At 39.1% G+C, this 20,714-nt stretch overlaps 1 protein-coding gene across 2 annotated transcripts in view; it reads right to left on the bottom strand.

Annotated features, from left to right (window-relative positions):
- Positions 1–20,714, bottom strand: part of ADCY1 (adenylate cyclase 1) — a 169,401-nt gene that overhangs the window by 68,575 nt on the left and 80,112 nt on the right. For both annotated transcript variants that reach the window (XR_003927352.2, XM_030041777.2), the window contains exons 4-5: positions 17,963–18,074; positions 2,553–2,680 (exon numbers count right to left, since the gene is read on the bottom strand). Coding sequence is in view for 1 of the 2 variants with exons in the window: in XM_030041777.2 (XP_029897637.1) it covers positions 2,553–2,680; positions 17,963–18,074 (240 nt within the window). In the remaining variant the exon portion in view is untranslated. The remainder of the gene's footprint in view (positions 1–2,552; positions 2,681–17,962; positions 18,075–20,714) is intronic.

A 20,714-nucleotide genomic window follows, 5' to 3' on the forward strand; every position in this document is an offset into this window, starting at 1 on the left:
AAAGACTTACAATTTATGAATTCTTGAAAAAATAAATGCTGAAATTGTCAGTTAGTTATCTGCCACCACAACCTCTGACTAAACATGTCTAGATAACACACTACAGCCCATCCCCTTAGAATCACAGAGTTGCTGATGCTGCAAGGGTGTCTGGAAATCATCTAGACCACTCCTGCTGCTCAGAGCAGGGTCAGCTACAGAAGGTTGCCCAGGACTGCATCCAGCTGGGTTTTAAATCTCTCCAAGGATGCAAACTCCGCAACCTTCCAGTGCAACCTTTCCAGTATCTGACCACCTCCACAGTAAAAAAGTTTTCTCTTACATTTAAATGGAATTTCTTGTATTTCAGTTTGTGCCCATTGCCTCTTGCTCTGAGAAAAGTTTGTCTTTGTCCTCTTTACACCCTCCCATCAGGTATTTGTATGCATTGATAAAGACTGCCCCTGAGCCTTCTCTTCTCCAGGCTGAACGGTCCCAGTTCATTCCTTCCTCTTTAATTCAACTCCTTTTTCAAGTTTACATTATCATGACAGCAGCCAATAAATGATAACATAAAAAGGGAACGTTTCATTTCTATTATTAGTAGAACTGAAACATTTAAAAAAGGGAAGTTCAGACAGTTATATCACTACCTTATTTGTACACATGAAACACAGCACAACTAATGAATTAAAGATTAATGCTAGGTTTAAAAGAGGATGAGAGCATCAGCTTCTGCTTTCCAGGGATTTAAAAAAAAACATTGGAAAAGATGTACAAGGCCTGTATATCTAACTATGCTTCTAAAGGCCAAGGCCTCCTATCCATATACTGCTGGAATAATGCACATATACATTCATTTACAGACTTGGGATGTTCTTTTAGGATTTTATAGTGTCATAGACTATCATATATTATCATAGATTACAAAGTCTTTTATCAATTTTACAATGTTTACAAAGATGATGAACTTGCATTGAATGAGAGGGAGAATATGGATTCATTGGCCCAACTCTTCACGCTCTGAAAGATTTTATAAACGAACATTATAATAAAAACAGATGGATTGAACTAGAAGTGAGAATCAGCCTTCAATTGCTTTAAGTACTTCTCTCCTTTTTTCTATGCTTTCAAGTCCTCTGCAAAGAAAGCTCAATGAATCCAGGCTCACAGAAAAGTTTAAGGTTGATATGAAACAACAAAAATGGCTAGTAATGTACATGTTCCCCTAAGGCATTAGCAGGGTTTGAACAACTAGCCATTACTTCCATAGAGATAAACCCAAATCTCTTGAGCAAAACTTACAGTGAACTCTGTGAGAGGAGCATAATACATTCTTCTACAACACCAAGACTCTCCAGAAATGAACACAATTTGGTTTTGGAAAAACAACTTCTTTGTGTGCATATATGTGCAGAAACATCCTCACATGCAAATGGAAGACATGAAATATATGATGTGGCAAAAGCTTTATTAGAAACAAGAAAGAAGGTGAAATGTTCCAAATAAAAAATGCATAATTTGAATTCATAAGCCTTATGTTTTCTTATTCTAAATAGTTTACTTTTCATTTTTAAATTGACATTACACTGTGGTCTACTTGCCTTCACAGAGAAGGCAGGTCTTCTCTGTATACAATGCAAAAAATGTGGGGATTAAGTGAGAGGAAGCAGAACCTTGAGTCAACTCCATATTCCCAACAGTCCAGCTGACAACAGAGATAAGGAATAACTGGCTACTGGAAAGAGCGGACAAACACTTTCCAGTATACAACAGGCTAAGGCCCCTGATGTGACACACTTGTGCAAGCTCATTCCAAATATAATAGCACTGTCCTGACCAGTATTTATTTATATACACAATTAATACAGGTGTGCACTCCCTCCTACAGCCTCCAGAAATTCCCAGTCTTTATCCCTTTCCTCCTATGTAATGAAATAGATCTCCAGCTCTCGCTAAAAGCTCATTCACAGTTCTCTCACATTCACATTTTTCACCGTGGTAAGATAATGATTAATGCAGAGCTCTCAAGCATAAAAAATTTCTTCTGATCAGCAAAGTGAATTTCACATTACATTTCTGAAAAGCAGAATAAATTAAAGGTTTAAACATGACATACAGAAAAGAGAAATCAGCAAGCTATCATTTTGAGAATACAAACACATATACACCATGCGCACATCAGGACTGGCTTTGAGTTTACATACCGGTGTGCAAAATGAGCAGTGTTTATCGCTGTAAAACAAGAAATTGGACTTCTTTCTTTGTGGCAAATGGCAATAGGAATATTTCATTACTTCCCAGTATCTTTCTGACCCCTAATCACTACGTGTATGTGCCTGTACATATTCATACTTGTGGATTTTTTCCTCACAGCGATTAAATGGAGTGGACAATCAATGTCTAGAATGACCCTTCCTAAAATCAGTATCCTGTGACCTGAATGCAACAGTGTGAATTGCTAGGTGGGCAGTGCTAGCAGACACTGCTGTTTTTCTGAGAACACACTTCCTGAACATCACGTAGAAGTTATTGCAGCACTCCTGTCCGGGTTCACTGTGCACAGTACTTACGTGATGGTGTCAATCATATCCAGTCCCATTTCAACACAGCAATGGGCATGATCTGTTTTGGGCTGGGTCAATCCTGATACACAGTAGTAACAGTCCCCTAGGATTTTTATTCTTCTGCAGTGGTTTTCCTTTAATAAAAACAGAATGGGGGAAGTTTTACTTTTCTTATAAATATTCCAATATTTACAGGATAAAATCTTCTCCAATACTATGCAATCATTCAGGGAATCCTTTGGAGGTCAAATGAAGTAATTTACAGTTAATGAAATCTGGGTTCCCTGTACAGAACAGCTGACATACACGTATTTGTTTATCTACTTATTTACAAATACACACATGTATACTGGAGATCAGTCCCGCATTTTTCAACACACATAGGGTAACACTGCTTAAAACTATAGTTCTGAACAAATATTATTCCCTTGCTCTCATGTTAGGTCAGTATGAAGTCAAGATTTGCCATGAGACTTCATTTCTGTATGAATCAAAACCAAAGGACTGAAGCCAAACTACCACTGAATATCAGGAAATATTTGTATTCTGAGAACCTTTTGTTTCAAATCCAGTTCCAACTTACCAAGAAAGATGGTGTATTTATCTGTAAAGGTACACACATTTGTGCATTACCAATTCATAAAACACAATTTACAATACAGCATGATCAGTGTAAATATGACACACTTGCAGATCAGGAGATACAGTCAATTTGCATTACCATCGAATTTATCTCCTGTTTGCATACAGTTTAATTTCTACAGCCAAAGAGATCTGGCTAAATCTCTCCCATTTTGAAAAACCAATGATGGCATGTGATGATTGCTACATCGGTCTGAGCAGAAAGTTCATTTCTAAACAGAGATCACATAACAAAATGCCTTTAACAAAGCAGTGCCTTTAACTAATAAACTATGAAGAGACATGAAGAGATGGTGGTATCCCTTGCAGCTAGACTGTTGCAGCTTCTACCCATTTAGAGTATGACACAGAAAAGTAAATAACCTGATTAAATGAATCCAACTTACACAGCTGGGACTATGCCAGTAAGTGCCATGCAGAATTAGCTGTTGTGAATATGAGAGAAGATTAACAAAAACCTGATTCCTCCCCCAGCAGTGTGCTATACAGGCTTGACTTCAGTGGCACAGAAAGGGGAAAAAAAAAAGGAGGGCAGTGGTGGTGGAATTTAAAATTTCTGGAAAAAATGACCTAATCATACTGGTTCAGCTTCTCATATAGGCACATATTCTCATCCAGTCTCCTGCCCACAAGAATCAAAGCCTTCCTGAGTTGACCACACTCTCCACATCATTACCCATATTGCAGCTCAGAAGCGATGGTTATGGCCTACAGCAATCCCTTTCTCTCTGACATGTCATACACCGGCATTCAGGGCTTGTTATGACACACTCTTCCAGCTGCAGGCATTCCCATGCCTGTCTTCTTTGTAAATGTTTCTGAGTATTGAACAAATATTATAAAATGAGAATTACCTCTGCGCACGCACGGAAGAAGGCATGCTAACACTGTTTGGGGAAATTGGTTTGTCTACTTCTTTTTATAAATAAAGCAGTAAATTCAGATCTTGAATCAAAGAAAGCCATCTTTTTGGGTATGCTAACTAGTAGAAAAGGCTTTTCTAAAAGTGACTACTTAACATTTCTTCGGCTGTACAGCAAGATTTTAAATATACCACTAATTATCATTGCTAATATATGTTTTAATGAATGCAAGCATAATTATTCTAGAAGCATTATCACCAGGGCCTTAGAGTATTCCCACAGCCTATAGCCACAAAATGCCTCACCAATTTTACTTGGAGTTTTAATTGGGTATTTTGAGATCCTTGGCTAAATGGTATTATATAAGTAAAATAATTATTAATGCACACAAAGTAATATGCAGACCTCAAAATCTACCCTGACACAAAACAGGCCTTCCAACTCAAGGTTTTTGGACAGAAACCACTAAGTTTTTTAATAGAAACCACTAAGTTTTTTAGTAGAAACCACTAAATTATACTGCCAAAATAAGCTTTTTTTTAAAATTGTGGGCAAATCTTGACGCAGTAGAGAGTACTCAGTAGTTAAAGCTGGAACCTACTTTCCAAAATAAATCCAGTTTCGGCCCACACCTTACAATCCTCTATAAAGCCCTTTTTATCTTCATATTTGGTATGCATGATTTGTGGCCAGGCAATGACTATTTGACCCAGCTGTAAGTTATTCAGAAAAGCCATTTCAGTAATCTGGGGTGGACAATACGTATGTGTTAATCTATCAGTGTTCTCTCCTATGCAGTGTCTACCTCCCAAATGCCTCATTTCTAATGCCTTGGTTTTCTTAGAGAGCTCACCATGCTATAGAGCAGTACTGCACGTTTTATAACGGGATACACAAAATTACTATCAGACTGGCACAGCACAGCCTAGCAGCCTGGTATATAGTTTAAGAAAGGAAAAAAAAAACCACCAGAACAGGGCTTGATCCATTACCACTTTTCCAAGGCAGGTTATTACTTGTGCAGGAGAAAAATAAAAGAAAAAGAGAATAAGGACTACAGCATTTTCTGGAGAGAGATTGATTTTGATGAAAGACATATGGCTAAATCACCTGGTGTTTTTGAAATCACCACTCTGTTCCTTATCAGATGTTATCCTCACTGCCCTTATTTATAATAATCAATTAATATACAGTAATCTCTAGAAAAATTGTCTGATTTCTTTTTCTCAACATGTGAGGCAGACTTCCAGGAAGGAGATGCAGTGCAGCTTTGTAAGAGCAATCTTTTTAAGGATTGATATGCAAATTAACAAAACAAACCCTTTCCCTCTCTGTTTTGTTTCCTCAGCAACTTCCAAAAAAGCCCTTGACTCGGCAATATTTTTCACATTTGTGACAGTGATGAATTCAAGTGTGATAGTTACAAATTCTAGTCACAGTTGATACAAGCAATGTCTGTTTAGAAACAGCTGATAATTTGGTTTTATGCACATGATAAAACCCACCAGAGATTGCTAGCACTGCATCAGCCAGGCAGCTTGCCCACCTGCGGTGCCTGGCTGAGACGTTTCCAAGCGGATCTGCAGAATTCCCTCTGGCACAACTATCAGTCACAGGGTTTGTCAGTGTGAAGTGGAAGCCCAGCTCTGAAAGCAGAGGATACTTCAAAGTTGCTAAGAGCTTTCTTTACACTTTCGGACAAGCACTTTATAAAGCAGTTCATTCTACCTATCTGTTAGGTAGAAGGGAGGGGGGGAGGCCGCCTGTTTCAAACCAGTTCTGGGGTTTTGTTGTTGTTGTAGTTCTTGATTTAAATGTATTTTGCAGAAAGACTGAAGTCTGCCAACTCAGATGGCAGAACTGGAAATTCGGACCATTAACTCCATAGGCTTGTACTATACAAGTAAAATACTGTTTTCTATACTCAGAATAAGGCTTTTTTCTTTTTAAATAAAAAGGGAAAAGAACTTACAGTTTGTAAACAAACAAACAAACAAAATATATATCAAAAAAGGTTGTCTCAAAGGAATAACAAAGTTTAAGGAGCTTTCAGACCTCTCCCAGCAGAATACACAAGCAGACAGCCAGGTGTTCTCTTGGACAGAGAGACTGTACTGGGTAAGTGCAAAGTCTTTTAAAGGTGGATCTTTCTCAGATGTCAGATTGCAGCAATCCTTATTGTCGCTGCTAGGTTTTGGTTTTTGTTTGTTTTTTTTTTTAATAGGCTATCCAAGTAAGTAATCATTTGTTACATGAATAGATCCAAAGTCAGGGATGCTCAGTACATTATTTTTGTTTCTTGTAACACTGTCTGGTAGGAGAAGAGCTTCTTTAAAGCTGTTGTTTATTTTAGAGATGGCAGTTGCTAATGCAGGAAAGAGTCCCTGCTCTGCCTTCTGTCACTGCAACAATCTATGTATTTCCACAAATTCACGTGTCATCATGGTGTGTGAGCATCTATCAAAGCCAAAAAGGAAGGCCAGATAGATTACAATTTTAAAAAGCAAGATTTTAAAAGCTAAACGTTGAACTTCTCTCTCTGGTAACTCCACTAACTGCACTGGAATTGCACCAAGGATGAGTCTGACTCTGCGTGACTTAATTACAATATATTTTATGCTTATTATACACATCCATTTCTTTTTCTGCAAGCCTGTTAGCAATCTGCTTTGCAGGTGTGCTCTTCAGACTTTTACTGTCCTACCCTCCCAGAATCACAATCTATGAGTAGGAGGGATTTTATTTATCCATAAATTAGAAAGACTTTTTTTTGCCATTCCTACTAATAAAAACTGCATCAGCTAAGGTACATAAAAAGATTCTTTACTATATTCAGCCAATTTGGATTTAGTTATGCTGTGCAAAGTAAAAGAAAAGATTATTAAGGCCTACAAAAATATGCATAAACAGCAATTTCCATTTCCCCTAACTCAGACCCTACCAGTCTGACACTGTCCTAGAATGCTCTTGGACACAAGCAGTAGTAACATTTGGTTTTGTTTAGGCTAGAAACATGTGAACAGGGGTTTGGTCACTACCTACAATGCTTACTGATTGCAAAATTAAGAGTCCTAAAAGAAAAAAGAAAACCAAAACCAACACATGTCCAGGTTCAGCTATTTAAGAGTTGGGGTAAAAGGGAGGAGATCTATTAGGCCAGGACTTACACTGAAGGCTTTACTCAGGTGAAGGCTTTGACATCCTCACCAAACCTCAGACTTCAGCATTAGTGAGGTATCTGGATATTGCCCCTGCATAGCTGCAAATGAGTACACGAGCAGCACTGCATACAGCAGAGGAGTGGAAGGAGATGCACTGGCAGCTCAGGGAGCAGGTCTCGAGCTCAAAACCCTTCATGCCTCCCCCATCCATTCACTGCCTGAGACTGAATCTGTGGGGGGAAAAATAACATTGCCCTACTCCCTGAAAAAACCACTGTTAGCTCAATGTTTTCTTCGCATACTGAAGAGAAGTCTTGGGCAGAGGGAAACCATCAAAATGCAAACCTCTGATGGCTCAGTTTTCACTGAGAGCAGAATTAATTCTGGGGGGACAGCGGAGACCTACAAGGGCTGAAGAAGGAATATACACCACTCTCCTGGCACTGCCACTGCTGTCAAGAGCTTCGCCACTGGGGCCAGGCAGTGCCACAGAGGGGCATGGTCACCCTCCCTTACAGACCTTCAACGAGCCAAAAGGAAGATCCGTGACCCCGAGGAAAGGACCCATCACAGAAGTACTTTTGTGTTTTATTCCCCTTCATATATTTCCTCTTATTTTCCTTCATTCTTGGTTTATCAGTCATTTTCTTTTGGAAAGCCCCATTCCAACAGCTTCCTCTGAGCAGCCTGCTGTGCTCAGAGCTGAAATGTTTGTATCAGGTAGGCAAAGGGGATCAAATTTTCAGTTCATATTAATCAGCATGGCATCACGGGTTTCAGGGAACTACACTAATTTATACCAGCTGTCCTGCTAATCCTCAGGGACCTAAGCCATAATTCAATAATCCAGGCTAACCACATCACAGTTACAGTCCTTTCTTAGTTATTACACTATAAAATGAGTATTGGGGGGGGCAAAAAGGCAAAGCACCTCCAAAACTCCCCGAAGACATAAAATAGCAATAAAATGCATTCCCTATTTAATCTCTCTTCACAAACCTAGAACTTCATTCTGTTTCCAAAGAGGTCTTGAGAGAGGACAAGACAGGATTCACCACTGTTACCACTGCAGCTTATTTTCAATTTATTTCGCATGTGTAGCATATTTAACATTTATAGCACTAAATGTCAAAGTGCTATTAATCTCAATAGAAAATTGGATTAGAAAGCTTTGAATCACTCTAGAAGTTAACAAATTTATCTATATTACAGATGTGTATAGAGACACAAAAGAGACTTACAGAAAGAATAGTAATTTCTACTACATCCTCTACAGCTGGAATATCTCTATTCAGATTTGTCCATTAGATTGGATCAGAAATGGAAAAAAAACTGTATTTAGGCTATCACACTGTATAAATATATGCATCCATACATATATATGTGCATGTACAACATGCACAAACATACAGTTCTGCAAATTTACCTACACCCTCTTGCATATGTACACAAAATAAGTGACAAATGCAAATTTTAATATTCATTCTCTGGACTACTGACATACTAACCAAGGTGGCTCAGCCTGACAGTTACGGGCCAGACAGCAGTTTTGAGCCCCCCCTTTCAACAGATTTGAATACAGACTGGTAGAAGATATTCTAGTCCACTCCTTCCTTTACGCAGAGGTATAGTGAATGTCTTACTGCTCCAAGCACCTTTGGAAGGGCACAGTGCAGTGTTCTGCTTTTAAGGTAGTGGTGAAGGACAAGTCACCCTCCTTCAGGGTCATAGAAGAAAAGGCAGTGAACTGGATGGAGTTAGTCAGAAGGCTGTACAGTGCAACTACACAATACCATATCAAGTTATTAATTTAAGTTCAGTGCGTGGTGAGAGGGCGAGATCCTTTGTAAGATATGAGCTTACATTTTCGATATTTACACTCTCCTACTACATTTAATTTCCTTATAAAATTAAACAAAACATAAAAGATCTTTCTATTTTTTTTCCCTCAGCTCTGCAACTCCATTTTGTGCACCAAAGAGCTTTAGAGAAAAACAGAACCAAAAACATTCCATGGGAAGGACAACCCAGTGCAAGTCTCAGACTGCAGCAGTACTCACAAAAGATGCAGCTAGGTGCAGAAAAAAGATGAAGACATGGGTTTAGATTTGCATGCAAAACACTCCTTAGAATCCTACTTTGAATCCCCTTTGAAAAGGCCCTCTTTTTGTGCCGATGAAAAGTGAGCCTACTTAAGCTAACTTCTAACAGCTAAATCTGTGAAAATCATAGAATCACAGAATCATAGAATGGTTTGGGTTGGAAGGGACCTTTAAAGATCATCTAGTTCCAACCCCCCTGTCATGGGCATCAACATCTTCCACTAGACCAGGTTGCTCAAAGAGCTCCATCCAACCTGACCTTGAACACTTCCAGGGATGGTGTATCCACAACTTCTCTGGGCAACCTGTTCCAGTGCCTCACAACCCTAATAATAAAGAATTTCTTCCTTACATCTCATCTAAATCTACTCCCTTTCAGTTTAAAACCTTTGCCCCTTGTCCTATCACTACAGACCCTGGTAAAGTCTTTTGCTGACTTTCTTATAAGCCCCCTTTTATATATTGAAAGGCCACAATAAGGTCTCCCTGGAGCCTTCTCTTCTCCAGGCTGAACAATCCCAACTTTCTCAGTCTTTCTTCACAGGAGAGGTGTTCCAGTCCGCTGATCATTTTTGTTACCCTCTTCTGCACCCACTCCAACAGGTCCATGTCTTTCTTGTGCTGGGGGCCCCAGAGCTGGATGTAGAGCTCAATCATGCCGTCTGCAACTTTTATTAATGACAAACAGTAATTTCACTTATCATTTTACTTTTTTTTTAAGTAAAACAAAAAGATTTACCAACATGGTTTCTCTGTGCAGTATACAAGTCTATTTTAATGACTATGCTGAATGTGGGCCATAACGTGATAGATTATTGAAGCCAGCTTATCAGATAAACTTCATAGTCAAATCCTGAGTGTAATGAAGTGACATGGAAATTGCCACCAGCTCCATTACACTGCAGTGAGCCAATAGTGATAATACACCTTTGAAAACTGTCCAGCCCATTAGAAAATTTCATTGAATCCTGTCAATTACTGCATATACTTTAACATTTCTTTTCACCCAGGTTTTAAACTGTGGGTTTAAAAATTGAAACAACTATTTTGATAACCTTTTAATGGAATAATGCCTGCAAATAGTAACATTACCAACTTACACTAGTTCTTGCACATCTGCTAGTCTCAGCATAAAAAACCTTGAGAATGAGCTAACTGCAATACTCTATAGAGTTCAATTTAGCAGGGTAATGGAGACATACTCACAGCGATAACAGTTAGTATAGACTTAACAAGAAGAGCTTCTACAGAGTGGCAGAAATAATAGGAAAGAAAAACAAATCTGGTTACAGTATAGGGAGTACCACAGAAAATGGCTTGGTAGGCTCTGACTGAGGAAAGCTGGTCATGTCCAGATGAGCATATGTAAGCTTGTAATTTAGCAATATATTTGTGAAGTCATGACAAATTATCTGCCATCATGGGAGCCATATCATGCATGAACAAATGTAGAATTATTCAGGATAGCTATAAAAAGGAAGACATTTTGCTTCAACTGCTTTCCCTCAATTTTATTGGCAATTATATATGCTGACCTGCAATAACCTGCTGGTTCTTAGCCCACCTTTTCTGTGCATTCCCATTCTCACAATAAATTCCTTCCCTACTCCACATGGAGAGTAATTTTACAAAACTAGAAGGTTAAATGTTTCTAGTCCTGGAGAGCGAGAACCTATTTAACAGTCATATATGTTAATTTACTTGGAAATGAAAAAGGATTTTAGCAAGATGTATTGGGTCTGGCTGAGATGGAGTTACTTTTCTCCATAGCAGCCCTCATAGTGCTGTGCTTTATACTGGTAGCTAGAAGGGTGTTGATAACACACCAGTGTTTTGGCCTCTGCTGGGCAGTGCTCCCACAGCATCAAGGCTGTCTCTCCAACATTCCCCCCTCACCATTAGGCTGGGGGTGGGCAAGATCTTGGGAGGGGACATAGACAGGACAGCTGACCCAAACTGACCAAAGGGGTATTGCATACCATATCATCTCTGCTCAGCAATAAAACTAAGAGAAAGCAGGAGCGGGGGGAGCATTCGTTATTACAACGTTTGTCTTCTGGAGCAACCACTACACATGCTGAAGCCCTACTTCCTGGGAAGTGGCTGGACATCGCCTGCTGATGGGAAGTCGACAATAAATCTTTTGTTTTCCTTTGCTTCCACACACAGCCTTTGCTTTTGCTTTATTAAACTGCCTTTATCTTGACCCATGAGGTTTTTTCCATCTTACTTTTTCCCCTCCCTGTCCTGCTGGGGGGGCGAGTGATACAGCAGCTTCGTGGGCACCCGGCGTCCAGCCAGGGTCAACACACCGCACAAGAATATTTTACACAATCATCATGACTGATAGGCATGCTTGTCTCCTTCCCAGCTTTCATTAAGTATCCTTTAAGATACTGTCTTTTTATGAAGAGGAATATCCCAGGAGAAACAAGCCTAAAACAAATACACTATAAAATGTTGAAAAACTAAGCTCTAAATCTCAGGAAATGGATATTTTTCCAGATTCTTCTGAAAAGAACAAAATAGAGAGGATTTTAAAAAAACGTGATGTTTGTGCACCAACAAAAGTATGAAATACAGTCATGCTCCAAACAAAAAAGCATGGGAAATCTTCAAGACCTAATCGCTGGAAATGGCCATTCACTTCCACTTGGCCGAATTACTGAAAAATGATGGCTTGAGAAGAACTAGCAAGATATTGTCACAGCTGGCTATAAAAAAAGTTTCCCAAAAGATTTCCATTGACTTCAAGGAGATAAAAAGTCTGGCTCGAGAAGAGCAAAGCTGACCGCTCTGAGGATAGTGCTTCTAGACTCCAGCGCAGGAGGCACGGTCCCCCCCAGGCTGAGGAGAGGTCTTGACAGCTGTCCCCTGATGCACTGCTATGCCCCGCATAACAGATCTGCCCATGGGCAAAGGACTTCAGGTAGGACTGTGTATGCAGAGTACATTAGACAGCTAAAATGTGCACCTGGGTTATCAGTCAAACTGCCTCTACAACAATGAGGTGAAACAGGCACTTCTGGAGTGCAATTAGACATCCCTCCTGGATGACACACATTGCACTCCAGAAATACCGTTCTCTATACTAACTGCATAAGGAGTCAAAACAATTAGTTTCAGTACAAATGCCCACGCTGCAAGCATCTGAAGCTGATCAGAATAATCCAACACAGTCCTACACAAAGACGCACATCTCGGATTTGCAGAATACAAACTCAGGAAGAATTTGGTAATTTACCACGAGCGTGCAAATCATGACAAGAGTTATGACAGAGAATTGGCATACCAAGCACAGTACCCTCTTACCTAAAAAGTACCATAAAGGAGGTTAGCCAAGACCTAACCTCTGTGGTACCTGCCCATTTATACGTTCCTACAATACTTAAAGTGTGTGACATTATCTTTCTCCCTGAAAAACTGTTCCACAGACACTTACTTTAGCTTCACACCATATATACACATCATTATTCCCTGATCCTGCACAGTTACAGGCATATTCATTAAGACCACTTTAATTTAAGAAAGCTTATTTCCTTAGGTCTCTCTAGGAGACCTCTCCAGACAGCTGTTCAGAACCAGACTCAAGCTTACATGCGTGATGTGCCTCAGTGAGATCCTGTGTCTGCACTGACTATCAAGGGAACTTGGGGAGACAAGTCTCCTTAAAATTAGCCTTTGTAAATATCCCCCCCTAGTGCACACTTACCAGTTTCCACAAAGAAGAGTTATGTGCTTTAAGTTTATGTTTTCCAGCACTAACTTTCTCATCTTAACCAGCCCACAAAACTTTGTTCATTTTGTATTTTAAAATTACATCATAATTATTTTCATATGAACTAAAAGCATTCTGTAGATTCAATGGAATCAATTTCTTAAAGTGATTGCTTCTAGGAATAGCTAGTTCAAAGCACAACAAAGCACTGACTGTTCTTAACACAGTTAAAAAAAAACAACACAGAAGCTGATTAAAATATTACTTACTGACTCTTTGCCTAAGGCTCAGAAGCAACGTTGCTAAGTTCAATATCTTTGAGGCTGAACGGGTACAAAAAGCCACTTTAGTAACATTGAAATTTGGAAAGTAAAAATTGTTAAAAGCTAAGAAGGTAATCAGGAAAGGATACTAAATTAAAATGGAAAGAAGTAAAAATAGATTCAGCCTACAAATACTGAGAAAGCCTGAAGGTATACATAACTGCAAATGGAAAGAACAAGGAAGTGGCGGCTGTCAGTCTGGCTAATAGATGAGATGCCAAAAGTGGCACGAACAAGTAATATTTTTCATTCAGAATATCAAAATCCTCTTCTGGCAATGGACTTTGAAAAGAGCCTAAACTTCATCTATCCTTATCCACTTGTAAACGGAAAGTCTTAGAAGTCCAAGATGCAGTAACATGGAAGTTGAAAGGGAAATAACTGAATCTGTTAATACAAATAATTAATTCTCCATGTAGATTAGATTCAGGAAGTATGTGAGAAAAATATACCAAAGAAAAGAACAAATAGAGAAGATCAAAACTTCTCTTAAAAACAAACCTGTTTCATTATGATGCAGGATGCTGGAGAAATGCCTCCTCTTTTCTATTAAGATGACTTCCTGCAGGTAAAATATTTTGGGTATAGCTGAACTGTATCACAAGATAGTGGAGCTGTGACCATGACAGTACCCGAGCAGGGGCTTGTGCAACTCTGTGTGACACTACTTGGGTAACTGCAGCCCTGAGAACCTCCCTCATTCACAGTAAATCCATGCCACAGCTAAAGCATGAAGAGAAAATGCACTGAAATACACAGTGTATTAAAGTAACAGGGCACCCAGCCTAACTGTCACATGTCCAAGAATTCCTTGGGAACATAAAAACAACACAATGCAAATGACTGTATCTCATTAAAATTTGTCACTCTCAAAAGTAAGCTGAAGAATGACAAACTGGAAGCTAGCTATAGTGTTGAAAGTTAATTGCAAGGCATCTGAAGACCTCATGCAAAGATCAGTTCTTTAAAGCATTCATTGATAATATGTAATACAGAATGACTATCATTAGGGCAAAATCTGAGACTGCACGAAGTTACTCTTGCTTACCCAAAAGTGGAAAAAACTGAGAAACTTCAGAAGTAACAGCCTGAACTAAGTAAACTAAGCCTGAACAGCAGATCAAATCCAACAGAAATTAATGCAAAATCATTCTTTCTATTTGAACTATTCACAGGCCTTATAAGAAACATAACTAACTGCATACATTCAGGAAGGTGGCTTGCTATTGTTGTGTACAGTCCCAAGGGAACCTCTGCATGGGCAAACTTATCCAAAATGCTTGTAGAAAATCAGGGTGCCTAAAGACTGTGACATGAAAGTATTTCAGTAACCAGACATACAAATGAACACTGAGGCATTCATAACTGCACCTCTCCATGTGGATTCTCTGATGTCTGTCTAGGATGAAGTTACACTCCCGCAAGGATACTAATATTGTCACTCATTTTTGTTTGGCTTTAGATTTTTGAGACTCACTTTCCTCTCTTCAAAGTGACTGAAGTTCGCCCACAGACTCCAAAGTTATTAAGGGGACCACAAAGTCCTATATAAAATACAACTACCTAAGATTGTTTCTTTAAGAAACCAAACTGTGCTAGCCATCATTTTGAGTACTGTATTCTGATCACCTCTTCTCCTAACAGAGTTCAAAGACTCAGTGATTTACAAGGTAAAATAGCCTGTACAAGATAAGCGTTTGAAAAAGATATTTTCTCTAGAGGTGAATAAAAAAGAAAGGACAGATAAAAGTACAAATCATTTCTAGCAGGGAGTAAGAAGATCAGGAATTTTCTTCCCTCTCTATTAACAGAATGCACAAGCAAACTTTGAAAGGAATTGAATGACAATAAATTGAAACCTAAGGTTTGTCTTCAGAACTCCGTGTCACAAACTGTAACTATATTTGAAGCTATTGTCATTTAAAAAAAGGCCTAGCATTTCAAAAAGAGCAAAACTATTTGCCTTACCAAAAAAATCAAACAGCATAAAGAAAGAGAGAAAAATCTAATGCTAAAAAGCATAAACCAGCTTCTAAATGTCAGAAGGACAAACTTGAGGATTAAATTGTCCCACATCTCTCAACGAGAATTTTTATGTTTGTCTGAAGCACCTGGTTCTGGTCAGCTTCAGAGCTATACTGTCAAAAAGCAAAGACTCACTGTTCCTACAATGTGTCAATGTGCCAAAATGCCAAGCCTCTTCATGAGACTCCCAGCAAATATATGCTGCCTTACACTTACTACACTTCCCACAGTGGTGACAGGGGTTTTTTTTAAGCATTACAGTTTTAAGACAGGACAATGGTTTTAACAAGGGTTGTCATAAACTGCCCCTTCCAGATGATATTGCTTCCTAAGAAGCAGCAGCACAGGGCATGCACACTTACCGATGACACTTTAGTAGTCACAGGGAACATACCTATGACCGTTACATTTTTCTTTAAAGTCCTCTGTAGTTTCCTCCTTCATCATTCTGAATACTACAGCACAGCACTGTTTTAAAATCAGCCCCGTCCTCTGTTTTGGCCTAATAATGAATATCTAGAAGTTGTTTGAACCTAGAGATCAGAATCCTTCTGAAAAGTTGCACTTCTCAGCACATTTCTTCTGATTGCAGGAGACACAGTAACAAGTCCCCCTTTACCACATCAGAGGGCACCAAGGAAAGCTCATACTTTCTATCCTTAATCACACCCTGATGCAGCGGTCTGAACTAGAAGGACAAGTAAATAACAAATCTTCGTCACGTAGCTGAAAGAAACCATGAGATTTATTTTCAAATTTGGAAAGAGAATGCATGCAGGCTGAACGGAAAAGCTAAGGCTTTTTAGCTCCTCTACTCTCTCCGATCTGCTGCTTCTCTGACAAACAACTAACCTCGCACCCAAAGCTGGCATCTGCCTGGCACCCTGGCTTCAGGTGTCACTGACGATTCCAGTTGGCTGCACCGGGCCACGGCTAAGGGAGCCAGCACGGTACAGTAGCCATCTCCCTGGCTCAAGTGCCATGTCACATGTCATAGGCATGTGCGTTTCTGTGTGCACATCTGTGATCTCGTGTTATGTCACAGCACTCCCATGTTATTACATTGCCTTTATTCCAGGGCTATGATGACTCCACAGATTAAAGCATTGTAAGTTTTAAAAGAGCTTATTAGATGGCTGGTTGACATTTGGAGGGTGAAATTCCATAACAAAATTAAAGTAAGGAGACTATTTGAAATTTTTAAGCTATTTAAGCTGTTGCCAGTGATCACCTACATGGCAGTCACTTTTATTTCTAAGGTATACATCTATGAAGTACTCTGGGCTGGGGACCTGTGCTCTCTGTGAGACAGTGACAGTAGTTCCAGTAATAAATTGGTTACACAAAGGCTTATGAGTGTGTTACAAATTCATACCAAAAAACCATACCTCCATTGCATCTCTACTCAGCATCTAAGTTAATCTTCTGTTTCTCTTGGAAAAAGGAAACACACAACAGTTCCTCACTGTTATGGCTTGAACATCTAGTGCAAATCAGGACATAGCACTTGATCAAATGACAACCCATTTAACTAAGGCTAGGTCTTCCTCAAGCCTGGCATCTTGTGGAGCAGAAGATTTCTTTCTCCTTGGGGTCCTTGAAAGCTGTTTATCAAGAGGGAGCCATAGATGTAAAGTGTCCACAGGCTTCAGTTCTCTTATGTGGAAGACTACATCAAAGAGAAGTGAATTTCGACTGAAAAAATGTGGATGCTGTTTATGTTGGGAACCTGAAGAAATATGCTCTCTAGGCTGCTGCACGGAGCCTGAAGACAAGATAGCTAGATAATGGAGGAGCATAATTTATCTGGAGGTGACACTTCTCAGCAATGAAGGCTCTGAGGACATGGCTGGCAAACAAGAGAGATTTTATGAAGTTTTGCTTAGTTCAAGGGGAAAACACATTTTCAGCATACCGTTAAATGTAATTTGAAAGAAGATGTGTGACTTTTTCAGGCACATCCATTCCTCTCATTTCTTGCCAAATGCTTGTGGTACCATTAGACTGGTGGGAGTTATAGGCAAGGAACATTTCTCTCATTTTCTTTTCTTTGGGGATTCTGGCACAATGAAAGTGCAATGACCAAAACATAAGCATCAGGTATAATATGTATCCCATTTTGCCTACAATAGCCTCTCTGAAAAGCTACTATCATATCTGTGACGAGGAGTGCTCTCTGTGAAGAACTAATTTTACTCTCTAGCTTCTTATTATCACAGAAAGTTTCATGCCATACTGCCAATATTCATATTTTCCATTATCCTGGGTTTTTTTCCATGCAGGAGAGAAATGTAAATATTGAAATATTTTCTCTATTTTGTGCAAATGAAATCAATGAAGAACACTGATGGCCTCCAAGGAGGGGGAAGAAAAGTATATTTAAAAATAGCAACTTAAACTCCTTTCCTAAACAATTAAAATACACTGTTTTCTCTCCAGAATATTAATAAAAAATTGAAGCTTTAGAAATTCATAACACATGGGGCTAAATCAGTCAATTACAGATTTCTAACATGTGTAACTCATGCATCGTCTTTCAGAAGGGAATTTAAATTAAATTGAAATAAGAATGTTGTACTTACTGTAGCTAATTCATCAAATTTGCCAAAGAGCTCATTCAGCAGCTTCACTAGCTCTTGGGCAGTACACTGTGATGCCAAACTAGTGAACCCCACAATGTCTGCAAACAAAATGCTGTAAAGAAGGAAAAAGACACAGAGATATCAGTACAGAAGACATCTTCACATTCTCATGATCCTCTTCGATAGCACAAATGTGACCCAAAGCACAAACTCAAACAAGCCCTGAAATGCTATCGATGAAGTGCTAGTTGGAACAAAAATGGCAAAAATTCAGACACATAGGCATCAGTCTGGTGCTGTCAACTGTTGTAGGGAATCCTGGGACACTTTCAATGCCTATATACCTACCTATCTTATATACGTATCTGGTGTAGATATGGCAAAGCACCTCATTCATGAGGTTCCCCCATGAGCACTCCAGGAGCACAGAGAACAATTGCTTCTCCTCTTTATAGCTGGGATCTTCTCAGCTCAATTGGTTTCAAAGACAGTTTTTGCAGTGGTAGAGTTCCACTGCCAAATTGATAAACCTTTCATGAGGTTTACTAAGTACTGAAAGACAGGAGTTAATAAATTGCATACGGTAGCTCCGTGATGTGGTCTTACTGTTTTCCCCGTGAGGAGCTAGCACCCATAGTGTCAGGCCAGGCTTCTCCATACTGTGCTGCGTGGCTCAGGTCAGTGTCCAGCTTCCATCAATGTTAGCAAGGTTTTAATGTCCAACAGTTTACCTGCCTTAACAATCCCTACCCATCTGTGGTGATGAGATAGCTGAAAGAAGCACAGATACTATGACAGAATAAAAATTCTTGTGTAGATCCTGAAGCTTGAGAGTATGGAGCTATGATCCTTTTAATTATTTAGATTCCTTCGTCTGTTGGCAGAGGCCCAGAGCCCACTGCAGGAACCTAATGCATTTATCTCCAACACCCAGACTACAAATGTCAAACAAGTCTTTATTTACGCAAATGCTAACAAACAGTCTCATGCTACATGGCCTAGGTATACTTGACATAGTGTAAAACTTAGCTTGCAAACTGTAAATTAAATTAAGCATTACGTACTCCCTTTCCCCTCAACAAACCTTCACTCTACAGATAAAATAGCAGATGCTAGAAAAGCAGGACTAAGTCTACTGTTTCCCATTCACCATAACCAAGTCTGAACTCTCCCAATAAGCTACAAAAAAGAGCAAATACAACTCCTGACTCAGCCCCTCTTTCTATAATTTCACTTAACCCAGTTGCTAAAATCCCTCATCCACCAGAGCAGGTTCGGTAAGGTATCCCAGCACAAAACCGAGTCATCCAAAATTCAATGGCTTTAATCTACAAACAAAGCCTCTATGTTGTCATGTTAATCCTTGGGGCAGTCTCCCCACTCCCTTCTCCTTTGAGCATTGTTATGAGACCATTGCTCCAGATGGCCCCATTCAGGGAAAAAATAGCTATTCCATTCCTAGGCTTCTTAAAATAAAACATTCAGCATTTAGTTAGTTTTACGGATTCCTGTCTCTGCTATCATGGATGTGAGCGAACCAAGTGATGGGTAACGTAAAAGGCATTAACAGAGTGCAGTAACGCCAGCAAAGTGCTCTGCATATTTGCACGTGGAGATCTACTTATTGTCTTAATTCTGGATTGACATCCTTGTTGTTTGACAGCCCGAAGCTGGTCTTTCTGGAAATTCATCAGTTACTATCAAATCATCCTCCTAAATTCCTTAAATATTTTCAAATGTACTTGAACGTGCATCAAGGTCTTTCATACAGTTTGCTTTATGACCCATTTGCTTTATGACCTAAATTCACATCAGAATTCATACAGTTGAAAAAGACACAGAGGAAAACACAACAACTACAATTGTTGCAATCCAACATGTCATGCAGTTTCCAGGGTTTAATTAGATACTGTTAGTATGGAGGGGGAGTGTAGATGATATTTTATAATAACAGCTTCTGCTAGCTTCTCTGCCATTTTATATCTCATCTTTGCACATTCTACATTTTGATCAGTTTTATTTTTCTATTTCCATTTTAAATACGGCAGTCCACTTTTTTTCCTGTCTAACCACATTTACAGTACCAGTAATATCTCCCGCATCACCAACAACGTCCACGTGAAAAACATTTGCATTTGGGATGGGGGGTTAGGCCTTTAAGGTAATAACAATGTTATCTGTTTACCACAGTCTTTTATAATGAACACGTAGACACAAACCAGCAATGTCCAGTGTTTGTGGAGACTATATAACAATGTCTTAACAACTAAGAGAGCAACCATTACACTGTTGACATGTACACTTATATCAAAACCTCTCAATTAGTTAAGCACAGAGCACAGGAAATACATTAATGCATAATTATTCAGTTAAGAGGAAAGTTATTTCACATATGTCTACCATAATAAGTCAGTATGGGATCCTTGCTAATCCTTTAAACACGTAAAAAATGCTTAGCCCTCAGCATTTGATTCAAAACACTAATTATACAAAAAAGTGAAGTCCATAAAAGTACCCACAATACATAACTGAACATGTAATTGCAAATTTAGGTAAAATATGTAATTATTGTGTGCTGAGACACAGTTGTAGTTCAGTTATGCTTGTGAACTATTTCATACTGCAGTTAACTGCATGTACTTATTCGAAAGCTAATGGAATAGGTGAGGTAATATGAGTACTGTTACACTTTCTTGGCATAAGAGTTTTTTAAAAAAATGTAAGTGCTTTTTTACAAAATTTGTAACTCCTT

Source organism: Aquila chrysaetos, chromosome 18 (assembly GCF_900496995.4).
Source record: "Aquila chrysaetos chrysaetos chromosome 18, bAquChr1.4, whole genome shotgun sequence".
Taxonomy (NCBI): domain Eukaryota; kingdom Metazoa; phylum Chordata; class Aves; order Accipitriformes; family Accipitridae; genus Aquila; species Aquila chrysaetos.